The sequence below is a fragment of the Pelodiscus sinensis genome, chromosome 3 (genome assembly GCF_049634645.1).
Source record: "Pelodiscus sinensis isolate JC-2024 chromosome 3, ASM4963464v1, whole genome shotgun sequence".
Lineage (NCBI taxonomy): Eukaryota > Metazoa > Chordata > Testudines > Trionychidae > Pelodiscus > Pelodiscus sinensis.
This window is the reverse complement of record NC_134713.1, coordinates 151,227,508-151,241,492: the sequence shown is the minus strand read 5'-3', so window position 1 is coordinate 151,241,492 and position 13,985 is coordinate 151,227,508. Positions and strand designations below refer to the sequence as shown.

At 41.5% G+C, this 13,985-nt stretch overlaps 1 protein-coding gene across 3 annotated transcripts in view; it reads left to right on the top strand.

The window, feature by feature from the left end:
• GPATCH2 (G-patch domain containing 2) overlaps window positions 1-13,985 on the top strand; it is a 176,829-nt gene that overhangs the window by 120,784 nt on the left and 42,060 nt on the right. For all 3 annotated transcript variants that reach the window (XM_006137344.4, XM_075925203.1, XM_075925204.1), the window contains exons 6-7: window positions 2,892-2,956; window positions 8,941-8,980. In XM_006137344.4, the coding sequence (XP_006137406.1) occupies window positions 2,892-2,956; window positions 8,941-8,980 (105 nt within the window). The remainder of the gene's footprint in view (window positions 1-2,891; window positions 2,957-8,940; window positions 8,981-13,985) is intronic.

The window sequence follows — 13,985 nt, the reverse complement described above, 5'->3', positions numbered from 1 at the left end:
AACAACCAATTTTAGTCCAGAAAATAGCTTCTGCTTCTGTCAACATGTTGTTTATTTTCTCCCGGAGATAAAAAGTTCAGTTTTCTGATATTTGTACCAAGATAAAGTCAGTAAACAAGATTAATATAGTGTGGAAAAGGTTGTCAGCAACCCTGGCAAAGGAAATAAGTTGCCTGTACAGAGAACATACTGTAAACTGAATAAAAGTGTCAGGTCCACCATGAGATAATGTGATCATGAACCTCTAACAAAGCATGACATAGGCACAGTCGGCTTTTCTTATACTCACAGTGTAGAAAATGGATTACTATATTCCAGGGATACCCGCTGGAATAGCATGAAAACCTCATTTTGAGATTAATGCAGGATATAACTCTCTTGCACTGAGCCACATGTTTACCTATAGTGTTCTAGTAACAGTTTGGTTATCAAGGTTGTAACTTCCCGATTGCATATACATTTAAAACATTTTAGTTCATTAGCATTTCAAAGTCCATATTTGTCAAATAATGTGTCATGCTGAAATTATAAGGTAAAATGAAACATCATTCCTGGGGAAGTTTGTTTGAAAGCTTTGATTGCAATTTTGTTATTATTTAGTAAATAAGCAAGACTTCTTTCATCTCCATTAAAACTGACTAAAAATTGTCAAATATTGTTGTCTGGAATTGCTTATTTTCTATTGGTATAATTCTGGTAGCAAGTTATAATGTTGCTATGTCATTTGCTGTCAAACCATTTTAGGAGTCGTTGCATTAGGCTAATCACTGACTAGTAAAATAGATGCCCTTTACAAGTTCTATTAATTGTAAGAAGTTCTGTTCATTCCCAATTTGTAGATAGGGAATTACTCTAAAACTGGACAAATATTTTGAATCTGTGGAGATTTCAAAAGATACCCTTGGTATTATATGAACATTTTCCAGACCTAAATCTTAAGATGACTTGATGGTGGTTCTTCTGCATAAAAATGTGTAAGAATAGAGGAAATTTGCTTCTATAAAATATTCAGTGATTTGTTGTCTTTGAAAATGTAATGTATCATCCTCCTGATGAGTGATGACATGTCAAATGTGGATAAACAGAAGATACATAGGTAAAAAACACAACAAACCCCAATGGTCCCAGACAATATGTGCATATCAGCTGTTTGTGTGGTTTCCAAGTCTGCATTCAGTCCTGGCAGCATAGCTTCCTCCCCTCCCTCCGCTGACTTTGGCCGTTTAGTGACTGCAGGTTGAACCTCTCTCAACTGGGACTCCCAGGTCTGGCAACATCCATGGTCAGATGGAGAGCCAGAAGCAGGAGACACCTGTGGAGGGCCAGAGGCAGGAACCCTGCGGAGGCCGGGAACCCAGCCAGGCTTGCTGCTGGGAGGACAGCAGCTAGGAGCCCTGCCTCAGGAGTCTGGCTGAGCCAGTGGCAGGGTGGCTGAAATTCCAGCAGGCTCCGGTGGGCAGCAGTCTGCTGTGATGTGGTCAGGAGCCGCAGCAGTGAGACCGCAGGCCTGCTGCAGCAGGGTTGGTAGAGCCAGGAACCCCAGCAGTGGAGCCAGTTCTGCCTGGGTAGGGCTGGCAGGGTCAGGATCCCTGGCAGCAGCAGTCTGCTGTGGGGAGAGGGAGGAGGAGGAAAGGGGTGGGAGTCCTGACTTCGGGCTGGCAGGACCGGTGCTGCCACGGCAGGGCTGGCAGGGCTAAGAGCACTGGCGGCGGGGCGGTAGTCTATGGCAGCAAAGCTGAGAGCCCCAGCTGCGGGTCCATGGGCTACTTGCATGGGGGGAACCTACCAGGAGGCCAGGCCAGGAGCAGAGCTGGGCTGGGGAGCTGGTGGCAGAGGGGCAGAAATGACCTCCCCTGGTTCAGCAAAATCCCTCCTTAAGGACAGCTCAGGTCCCAAGGGTGCCAGACCAGGGAGGTTCAACCTGTATAAGACTTTATGCGCTGGAGACTTTAAAGTATGTAATTGTAAGAGGATTTGTTGCTCCAAATAGCAGTAATTTCAGCACTCTTTCTGCATGTGTGTATAGTCAGCAGGTGTTTCCTAATACCCTTAGCTCCACCTCCTGTCTGTATGCATAGTAAATAGTGCTGCAGAAGAAAAGGAGGCCGCTCTGCTGTACTACTGCACAATACCACAAAGCTCTGTTATCCACCTCCATCCCTTTTCAAAGCCTGTTTGTGCTGCGTGAGGAGACTATATAAGATAATTATGTAATCGTCTTAAAAATCCTGATTTTTTTTTTATTGCAGTTGAAATTAAGGAAGAATACAACCACAATGTAGTTATATAAAAGTTACAATGTTATATGTACTTTTTACTTACCTTTTATTTTCATTAGCATTTTCTCTGTATTTGAGATTCAAACCTGGGTTTTCAAAGGAGTCTTTTCCCCTTAAGAGCCATTTGAAAATTCCAGTCTTAACATCATATCTTTGTGTTTTTCTACATTTCTTAAGACACAATACTTTCTGGGTCAGATTTTCAAAACTATCTGAATCCCATTGTAAAAAGTATTTAGGTGCCTAAAGATGCAGATAGGCATCTTTTGACATTTTCAAAAGCACCTAAGCAGATTCGGCACTTAATTTCTATTATAGTCCCACCATTCACCTGTTTGCATCATTAGATATGTAGGCACATTTGAAAATCGATCCATAAGACTCCTAAACTTCTGAATCACCTTTCAAAACTGGGGTTAGGCTCCTAAATCATTTAGACTCTTTTGAAAATATTACTTGCTATCAATGGAAAGTACTACTAACTGTCTTCACTGTACTTTGTGTGTTTCTATTTCAGTAGGTAGTATATATTCTTTCTACAGAGAAATAGTGTACATGTGGTTCAGTCCAAGAACTTGTGGCATTTTTATTTTTATTTTTTTCCCCTCTTAGATTAGCACTCCAGGCCCAGGCAACAAGAAAACGGTTCACTTGTCCCAAGATTCTCATCACAGTGAGTGAGTATCAGTGGTAGAAGTTGTCACTATTTTTATTATTTGTATTATAGTACCTTCTGAGGCCCAAAGCTATATTGTGCTACACACTGAAATAGACACTGAATACATGAGATCCCTGACCCAATTATAGGACATATCCTAAGGACAGTAGTACAACCTTTTAAGCTTCCCGTGGGTTTTTAATTAATAAGTGTAGTTCAGTGCTGTGTTAAATGTAATTTTATTAAGTTTTTTTATGCATGTACTTATGTTTAAAAGGTTGTCATGTTATAAATGTTCACAGATCTGCTAAGTAACAAATACAAAAAAATTGTGTAAAGACATTTGAAGTGGTTTTCTTCTTAGAAGGAATAACAAGTTCAGGGATGTCAAACTACATTTCACAATGAAAATACAATACCTAACACTTTTAAGTGTGATGCATTAAGTATCCTGTGAGGGAATTGGTTCTCATATAACTTCCAAGAATCAAAAAGCCTGAATTAATTGTTTAAGGACTTTCTGACAAGAAATATCACTATATTCCAGCATATCATTACCATAGATCAGCTTATTGTGTTCAGATGATATTGTTAGTAGAAGTGTTTTCTGATGTCCTTTGAGTACTGTGCAATATATAAAAGACGTGATTTTCTTATTTTTTCAGACAGGGAATCCAAAACACCAAGTTTACCAAAAAACTTACCAAAAAGAATGTAACCATAAATGGCATCTCTTCACATAGCTGTTAGCGATTAATCTAAAAATAAGAAAATGAATAGGTATACTTTAAAAATTAAATTAAATTAAGGTACAATATAATAAAGGCATCATTGGCATTAATTTCCCAGCCAAAATTTTATAATCTGTGTCTGTTACTGTGATAATGTGAATACCTCGCATTCTTTGAGAGATTGGTCCCTATTTTATTCCTCTGTGGACTTATGCATGCTCAACATGTTCCCAGAGCTAGAGTGTTTGAAAGTAGTGTCCATTGATCCATGCATACATCCCAGCTCACCTTGTGCCTCCAGCTGAAGGGATAAAGATGCCTCTTCAGTTCCTTCTCACTACTGAGTGCTCTGGGTTGGAACCTTTAGTATCACTTCAGCTTCATTCCACAAAAATAAGAATTACTTGGTTTGTAAGTATTTCAATAATTAATGTTTAGCATTAGATTCATCTCTCATGGCAACACCTCCATCCCTTGTATCACATTTGAGTAGTACACTGCAGCTTCCATGTAAGCTGTGAACTTGTGTAGCTGATCAGGAAAAAATCAAATGCTGCCCAGCTGCCCTCTGTTTTCAAGGAGTTAATATCACTTCCAAGGGGATCAGCCGCTGGAAGGAGCTAATCGACAGTTAACAGAATATATCTTCTCCCCAACAGAACTGATTGGTACTATTGGAAGCAGAATTAGAGACTGAGCCATCTGATGAGCCATTCTTCCTTTATCTTATTTGTCTTTCATGATCCTAAAGTCCCAGATAGGTTTGGAATCACCCCCTGCCTCATCTAACTAGGAGGCACTGGTAACCCATGCAATGACCACCTATTGACCTCTCCTGCTGACTACCTTGGGGACCTTAGGACCAGTACCCCTCTGCAGAATTAATCCAGTTTGCCAAAGAGTCACCTTTCCTTCTCTTTCAAGAGATGTAAATCAACCCCTAGAGTCAACAGAAAAAGATGGACAATACACTCCGGATCTAACAGTTCCACTGGAATCAGCAAGATTGCCATCATCATCCCCACACAATGAAGTGTGGCCCCTTCCCTCTCCTTGACTTCCAGGACCTCCTCTGCAGAGTTGTTAGAGAGCTTCAGAAGACTCCAGCACAAACTGCCAGACATCCTGCATGTTTCCATAACCAAAAGAATAGTTCTTCTCACTAATGAATCCACACCTGATTCACTTCAGTCCTTGATATTTGGGTTGGACATTATCGCTAGAATGTTCATGCTCCACAAATGCCCAATACATTCTCTCTAATGGTAGAAAGGACTCTATTAGAAAATGTTATCTAGTTAAATTGAAGAGTTTCTCTTCTTGGTCACAATAAGGATGTGTTCTGCTGGAGACCACATTGATTCCTCTTACCAGGGACTAATCCAACTTTTGAAGTCACCAGGTTAATCTGTTAGCTCCTTGAAAGTCCATTTGTTGGCGATCAGTGCATACCATCTAACTTCTCGAGGCTACTTGGGCTTCACATATCCATTGATCAATAGATTCTGGAAAGTCTTAATAAGAACCTACTCAGAGCTTTCTGTTCCCTTATGTGACTAGAACCTTGTTCCCTGAATACTCACAAATCCCCCCATTTGAGCCTTTAATTACTTGTTCTATAATTCTCATTTCAGTGAAGGTTACCTTTCTTGTAGCCATTATTTCCATGAGAGAGGTTGGCAAACTTGGAATAATGATGGCAGATCTTTCTTACACTATATTCCATAAAGGTTACATTTCTTTATTCTACATCCCAAATTCACCCCTTAAAGTAGATTCAGAATTTCATCCTAAACCAATCCATTCACTGTCCCTTGTTCTTTACAAAACCATGTGCTTCCTCAGAGGAACAAGTACTCCACATACTCTTGATGTTCAGTGAGCCTGGACTTTTTATCTATAGAAAACAGGTCCCCAAGACGGTTCCTTCCTATAACGAACTCAGAGGGCATGCCATCTCCATGGGTTCCCAAAATGTGGGGCGTGAAGAAATTCCACCCCAGGGGGGTGCAAGGAGCCCCAGCACCCCCCCCCCCCCGCTCCTGCCGCCTGCACCCCCAGACACACACACGTTTTGCTGCAATTTTTGTTTTTTGGCCCCAGTCAGTTCCCCCCCCCCCTCCCCCAACAAGTTTTGCTGCTATGGGGGAGGGGGAGCATGACGGTTTGTGAACCACTGATCTAGACAATCTCTAGATGGATCTCTGGCTGCATTCTACTTTGCCATTACCTTTTGAATCCTGTCCCACAATGGGGTAGGAGTTCATTCCATTAGAAAGCAAGCAATAACTATGGTGTCTCATCAACAGATACCCCTCCTGGACATATGTAAAGTCACAATATGGGGCTTTGTTCACATATTTTTCAAGACATTATTCCCTAGTGCAGGACTCTTCTCTTGATACCTTTTTTGAGGTGGCAGTACTCTGTTCAGCCCTATTGCCTACATTCTCACACCTTTCTAACTACTTAGGTATTGCTTGCCAGTCACTAATAGTGTAATACGATATGTACCATCACTCAAAAAAGAAGAGGTTACTTATGTAACTGGAGATTCTTCAAAATGTGTGGTCCTTATCTATATTCCACAACCTACCCTTCTTCCCTCTACTTTGGATCTTATCAAATTGTTGGTTTGTCCCATCCTTTATCCCATTGCTCGGAGCATGAGGTGAGCCAAGACTGTAGACAGGGTCCAACGAATACTATTTTCAAATACTCCAGCTTGGGGCACACAGTGAACCCCACAGTGAAATACAGATAGGGATTACAGAACCTCAAAGAACATCCAGTTACAGATAAGTAACCTCCTGTGAGTGTTTTAATATACATGACTGTTCCTGATTTGCTCTATTTATAAGTAGAAGTAACTTATATTCATGGACTCCCACGGACCTTGGGCTGAGAGGGCACTGACCTTTCTTCTGCTACATTAACTCTAACATGCATGTTTCATTCTCTCTCTCTCTCTCTCTCTCTCTCTCTCTCTCTTTTCAGACACCTCCCCTCCCCCAACCAGTTCTGTGTGGGAGTGTACAAACTCAGTTTCTCAGTTTCCAGTTCCTGGGGTTCTCTCCCTTCCCCCCCTTCACTATAGAAAAAGTCGCTGGGATTATGACTTTATATTATGGGTCATTTGATAACCATATTTGGGCTTAGGAAGGAATTTTCCTCTCAGTCATATGTGCAGAGACTCTGAGGGTTTTTCACTTTCCTCTTCATGAGGCAGGGATCACTTGCAGATTTGAACTAGTATAAATGGTAGAGTTTCTGTAACTTGGAAGTCTTTAAACCATGATTTAAGGACATCGGTATCTCTAACAGAGGTTAAAGGTCTATTACAGGAGAGGGCGGATGCGGTTCTATGGCCTGCAATGAACAGGAGGTCACACTAGACGACTGCTTCTGACATTAAAGGCTAAGAGCTAGTCATGATCAGGGCCCATTGAACTAGATGCTATGGTACAAGTTTTCATGGTTTACTATGGAATTGTCAGTCTTCCCTAACAGTCTAACAGTATGCAGCATATTCAGAGTATCAAACAGGGCATTTGAAAACAATGCAAAAATCTCCAGGAACACTACTTTTCCTGCAAATCCATTATCTAAACTGTTTGGGGGGAGGGGTTCTGGGGTCGTTCTGATCTAGTTTGGAAAGAATTCAGTTTAAAACGGTTATATTGTTAAACTATCTTAAATTTAACCATTTTAGAAATCAGAGTCTACAAGCCATTAAATTATTCACCGAGGCCCATAAATAGGGTTAGAAATAACTAGCATTGTTCTTCAGTTAGTGGTCCATTTAATTCTGTGAAGACACAGTTTACATTTTAGCATTATGTATGATTCAACACCTAAGCCCTGGTAACATCATTGAATACTTTCTACAGATTCCTGCACTGCTGTTTTTGCTGATAAACTGACTTGAGTCTTTAAGAATCTTCTTGAGTCCTATTTAACTTTTGCAGGGAGAAGGCATTGCCTGTCATTACTTAGTAACTGCAGCAGTGTAGGAAATCTAAGCATGATAATAGGGATGTTCAGAAACAGAAGTTTTTCAGTAAACATAGCCTGAGGAACTTTTCCATTGACTACTTCAAGGGATCATTTTGAAAATACAGTCTTTTGATTATACTGTATTGCCATTTGCATCTAGAATAATACAACTTCATTTACAAACTATGTGTTGGTGTTTCTGTGTTTTATTTGAATGCCTGGAAGTATGTTTCCCTTCCCCTAAGATTGTTGCTATGCTTGAAGGGGCAATATATTGAGATGGTGAAAAGGGGTGTGCGTGCATAGTGCCAGGTGCTCCTCTTCTACTACTACTACTCCTACCTGTGATTTGCCCCCAAGAGCAGCTGTTAAACCCCAGTGTAATGCCACTTAAAGACATTTGGAGGCCTGCAGCCTGTTTCAGATATTGGTGTGTATAAAAGCCAGTCTGTCACCCAGTGGATACAGTGAAGGAAGGCACTATGTTAGCTCATTTTGTACCCTCTTACTATTCCACTGTTTTGCTTCTGTAAAGTAAAGCCCCGTGAGGGGGTGCAGAGGAGTCCCAGTCCCCGCAGCTGGACAGTAGCAAGAGGCTGGCAGAGACAGCCGCAAAGTTTCAGCCTCTGCTACAGGGCTCGGGAACCGGCAGCAATGGTCCCGGAGCTCTAGTCCCAGACGTGGAGTTCTGGGGCGGTGGCAGTAGCCACAGAGTTCTGGCCCTGGTGGCAGCCCTGGAGCACTAGCCTGGGGAGCCATGGCCAAGCAGGCAGCAGTGGGGCCTGGCTGGTGCCCTAGCTGGGTACAGCAGAGCAGCACAGGTCATGCTGGGAAGGCCCTCCCCTGGTTCAGCAAATCTCCTTGTTCAGGACCAGTCAGGTCCCGAGGTTGCTGGACAAGGGAGGTCCAACCTGTAGTTAAAAATTTACACTTCAGTAACAATGGTAGAATTAAATTGTTATATTTCAACATGCAGATTAAGACATGTAAAATGTTAGCATTTACAAAATAAATTAATTGAATAAAACATAATTAAATTTAAAGTTAATGGCTACTCAGTTTATCTAAGAAGTGGAAATTTGCATCGAGTGCATTTTTACATTCCTATCAAAACTTTGAGAGTTCCATAAAATATCCCATTAAAATAAAGCATAGCCAAAGGCTACATTTCTTGGTGGACAATAAAATACCCCAAAGCACGCACAAACTGCTCAGATGACAGCACGTGCTTTAGGTGGTTATATTGCTAAACCTTTCTTTTCTTTTTCTCCTACAGCCACTGGTTTAGCCCTGGGGCTAGGAAGGAACATAGTCAGGTAAGAACCACTTTGATCAAGAACAGTTTGCTTCATATATTTGAAGGAATTTAACTGTCTCTACTCCAAAACTTTTGCGTCAGTATTTTAATACAAAAGAACCAAAGCAGCTTTAATTCCATGTTTCCTTGCAAGCTGTTGAAAAAATTTAACAGCTAAGCATTTAAAAAGGTCTCTTGGTTAATAAGCTGACTTACCAAATGATACTAGATATGCATCACAGTTTAATTTTACTACCAGCTTAAGATTTCAGAATATTTTATCCTGGTAAGCAGTTGATTTTTAACAATAGTGCTTGTGTTTCTCTGAAACTACAGTCTGAGTACTTCTATGTAGTGGAAAACGTGCCATTTTACACAGTTTTTATGAAATTTAAAACTGTGTAAGAACAGATTTGTAGGATGAAATTCACAACCCACTCGTCTCTGTTACTTTAGGTAAAAGAGGGACCAGATATGTATAAAGACTATGCTGGGGGAGGATTCTCCTGGTGCATAAACTGGAAAAGGCAGACAAAGCTCATCATGAGTTCCAATGAAGGAGGCCTCCTTAGGGATATGTCAAGGCAGGGCTGCAGTGACCAAGAGGATTCCAGACAGAGTTGTGACCAGCTGAGCAGCCTAGAGAGCCAACTGTGATTTAGACTGGCATGAAGGGCAGTCTGAATTATATCAGGGGAGTAGCCCCAGCTCAGATTGGCACAGAGATAGCTCAAAGCAATCAGTCCTCCTGATCCCCAGAAACTGCAAAGAATCTCACAAGCTGTATGTTGGCCGCCTCATACTTAAGATCAGTGAATTTAACAAGAAAACGCATTTGAATAGCACAGTGTTGCTTAACTGATGACCTGAAAAATACTTAGTTACGTATACAGTAAAGCAAAAATTTATGGACAGAATAAGAACTTTCTGTAAATAAGTATTTCTATTCCATATCTTGAACACACTAGTTCTTTTCAAACACTCAGGAAAATTAACTAAAACCATCAGTAGTACTTCAGTCCTCTACAGAAAAACTCATTGGGTCGTATCTTAAGTTGTGGCTAATTGATGTAGCTCAGTTGGTTTCAGTGGATCTATGCTGAATTACACCAACAAAAGTTCTAACAAATAGATTTTAAGCACCAAGGAAAACAATATGTAACACAGTAAGATACCGGAGATTTTTAGAAAATTCATCATGGTTTTTAGGACCATTCTGAACTTCTCTAGCTCTGCTAGCTCAGAGTTAAATCAGCATATCTGCTTTTCTTCCTCTTCTTTCAACCACAAAAACAGACTTAATTTTACTTCTCTCAGGCCTGACAGGATGAAAAAAGTGGATTAGAGTTTTAGCTGTGAATTGTGAACATTTTACAATACATTTTACAGTTTGCTAGATGACATCTGATAGCTACATAGACAACTTTTGAATATTTGTTACATTTGAAACTTTTATTTCTTGTAGAAGAAATGCACTAGCATTTTAGAATCTGGCTTTATGATGTCAAATTTACTGATTGTAATAATTAACACTTTGTGAGTTGCACTTTAAAATTTAAAATATTCATTTGTTATCCTTAATGTCTCAAATTACTTGATAAATTACCTTTAGTACAACTTTTGAAAGTTCTGAAATGCAGATTAGACATGCAATTTTCCATGCTAATTGGTGTCCCAGCATCGGTTATGCTGCTGATATTTCATCTACCATGAAACTTGACTGCAATGTGAATAACACCTGTAATGGTAACATTAATATTTTTATTTAAAAATATGTAATTTTAAAAACAATTTCACCATGTGGGTTGTAAAATAATTACAAATGCTTTTGTACTTTTGGAAGTGGCATTGAAGGTCAGGTAAATTAAGTTTTCAGACTGTAGCTGAATCATATAATGAATGTAATGTCATCATGTGAAACAGAAACTGTGATAGGTCTGTATTCCAGACTTGTAAAAGAAGGGAGAATGAATGAGTTTAAAACCAATAATATTGACTCTCAAAGCATCTTATAGAAATTTCCCTAAGGAAGGCCAGATTGTATGACTATAAGTTTTACCTGCCATGGTATAATAATAATAATGTTTTGCTTAATTATATAATTTTTGAAATAAGTATGTACTAAATTAGAGCTTTTATAATTAGCTAGTCAAGATAAAAGTAGGTAGCATGCAGGGGCAAACTGGCCCAGCGGGATACCGGGAATTTCCCGATGAGCCGTCCTCTGAAGGGCTGGCTGGCAGCTTCTGGAGGATGAGGGGGATTGTGACGGAGCGCCACAGCCCCGCACTTTAAATTCCCCGGTGCCGGCCATGTACGTGGCAAGGTGGAGCCAAGGGAGTGCATGTGCAGCATGCTCAAACGCTGCACAATAGCTGAGAGGGGAGACGCCCAGGTGTGGCATGACATCATGGCCTGGGACTTTAAAACTGACCGGCCCAGAGTTTCACTGCACGGCCCAGCTCCAGGCCCGGCACGTGCTCTGGAGCCCCGGAAGCAGCTGGGGCCAGGGCTGCGGAGACTTCTGGGGCCTGATCACAGACTCCAACCCCGCAAACTAGAAGGCAGAAGGTGGGGGAGGGGAAAGGGGGAAAACGGGGAAGGGGTGGGAGAGGAAGGGGCTTGTGCTGAGGGGGGAAGGGGCACAGGACAGAGAAGAAAGGGGAAGGCACCAAGGGATAGGGTGGAGGAGAAACAAATGCCAGGGGGCCAAGTGGAGACAATGAGGAAAAGGGCAGGAGGGGAGGTGTCAGTGGGAGGGGGAACAGGGTGATGCTGTGAGAGGAAAGGGTAAGGGCATTGGAGGTTAGAAGGGGGAGGAGGAGGTGCTGGGAGAAGGCTTGAAAGAAGGGGTGGGCATGAGGAAGGCAGGGATGGAGCAAGTCATGTGTTAGGGCACAGGGCATGAGGGGAATGGGGGCAGAGGGTGGTGAGGGGATGGGCATTAGGGGAAAAAAAGGGTGAAGGGAGCAGGGGCAGTGAGGGAAGGGGGAGGCACTAGGAGGGTGCAGGGGTAAGAGAAGGTGCAGGTGCCAGGGGATTCTTGGGGTAAACCAGAAGGGCAGACACCTGCAAGGGAGGGACCAGCACCAGAGGAGAGAGGCAGGGCAGGTGTGTAGGGAGGTGTTAGGAGAGGGGATGAGGAGGGGTAGCTCACATGATCAGAGTGGGGCTACTGGAGGAGTGGGTACAGGGAAGAGAGAAGGGCTTGTGGAGGGGGGCAGGTCTCAGGAGGGCTGAGGGCAGTGAGAAGGGCAAGAGTCAGGACAGCAGAGGAGGATGAGGGGTTGGAGGGCAGCAGGCACCAGCAGAGCTGATGGAGCAAGGGGAGGAGACATGGCAGCAGATGGAAAAGGTAGAAATTTATAATATATGTATTAATAACTTGGGTGCCACAGTGGCACATCCAAACAAGCCACATGAACTTAGTACTGGTACACAGCACAAAATTCATTCTGCTCATGGGAGGAAACTCTTAGAGCGAACACTTCCCCTAGCCTCTCCGCCCCCTCGTTAATGTCACACACATTGGGTTAATGCAATTGCAGTATAGTTTCATAAGGGGAGTTTGGTGGGGGGGCAAACTAATCCCTATTGGTAGGAGGATGGTGGGAAAAGTCCTTAGAGAGGGGTCGCATGACACCTTTTACTTCTGGTCATGTGTCCATCTTGCCCTGAGAGTGTTACCTTCAGAGGCCTGGGTAATGGGAGTTAGTGAGTGTGGTTAACAGGGGTCAGGAGTGTGGCTACTTGGGGTCAAAGAGTAAATTTTAAAATTCTTTGATGTGAAAAAGTGGGCCGTTCTCAACCCATTTCCTGGGCCTATTTTGATTGCCAATCCGCCCCTGGTAGCATGTAAACTATTGAACAACAAGAAGATTGTTCCTCTTAACCTGGTTATTTGAGGCACTTGCCCATCTCTATAGTGGTATTGTGAAGTCCCTAAGTATGTACCCTAATTTTTTTCTGCCCACCTTCAGTGAAGTGCTACCTGGGTCTTTACAACCATTGTGTAGCTACATTTTCTATTCAGTTCTGCTCACATTTTGTATTCTTTTTGTTAAAGGTTTATTTTCCTTCAAAACATGATTTTAGTTACTTTTGGTATTAGTTTGCGTTTCCTCTGCATAATTATTTGGCAGCCATTCTTCACTGTGTCATTGCCATATCAGCCTCACACTGAGGAGTGTCATTTCAATTGGAGACACATTTTAAATAGTGAAGTAATTTAATTTTTGGGAAATTCTTCATGTTGTATTTATTTGTTAGAAATCTAAAAAACAGGGTGGTCTAGAACCTACATTATTTTAATAACCAGTGCAAGCTAATAGTGTTAGAAAGACTAGCCAGTTAGCTTTTGTTGTTTCTATAAAAATTTCAACTTTTGAGGTATCTTTTCTAGAATGACAAAGTAGGGCTGCTAAGCAATTAAAAAAATGACTCGTGAATAATCATGCTGTTAATAATAGAAGGTATTTATTTAAATATTTTGGACGTTTAATACCTTATAAAATATCTGCATTTCAGTTACAGAATATAAAGCGTACAGTGCTCACTTTATTTTTGGTTCCCAGTATTTTCACTAGAAAAGTACTGTAGTGTAATCTCTTTATCATGATAGTTGAACTTAAAATGTAATTACACACAAAAAATAACTATATTCAAAAATAAAATAATATAAAACATTAGAGCGTACAAGTTATGCAGTCCTACGTCTACTCCTTGTCCACTCAAACCCATTTGTTTACATTTGCAGTAAATAATCGTGCCCACTTCCTGTTCACTGTGTCCTATGAGAGTGAAAATAGGTGTTTTATATGGCATTGTTGTAGCCAGTATCTCAGAATATTTATGCGACAAATGCGCTAAAGAATTGTATGTCCCTTCACACTTCAACCACTATTCCACAGGACACGTGTCTATGCTGCTGACGGGTCCTGCTTGATAAATATCCAAAGCAGTGTAGACCAACACAAGTTCATTTTCATCATCCGAATAAGATGCCAGCAGCAGAAGATAGATTT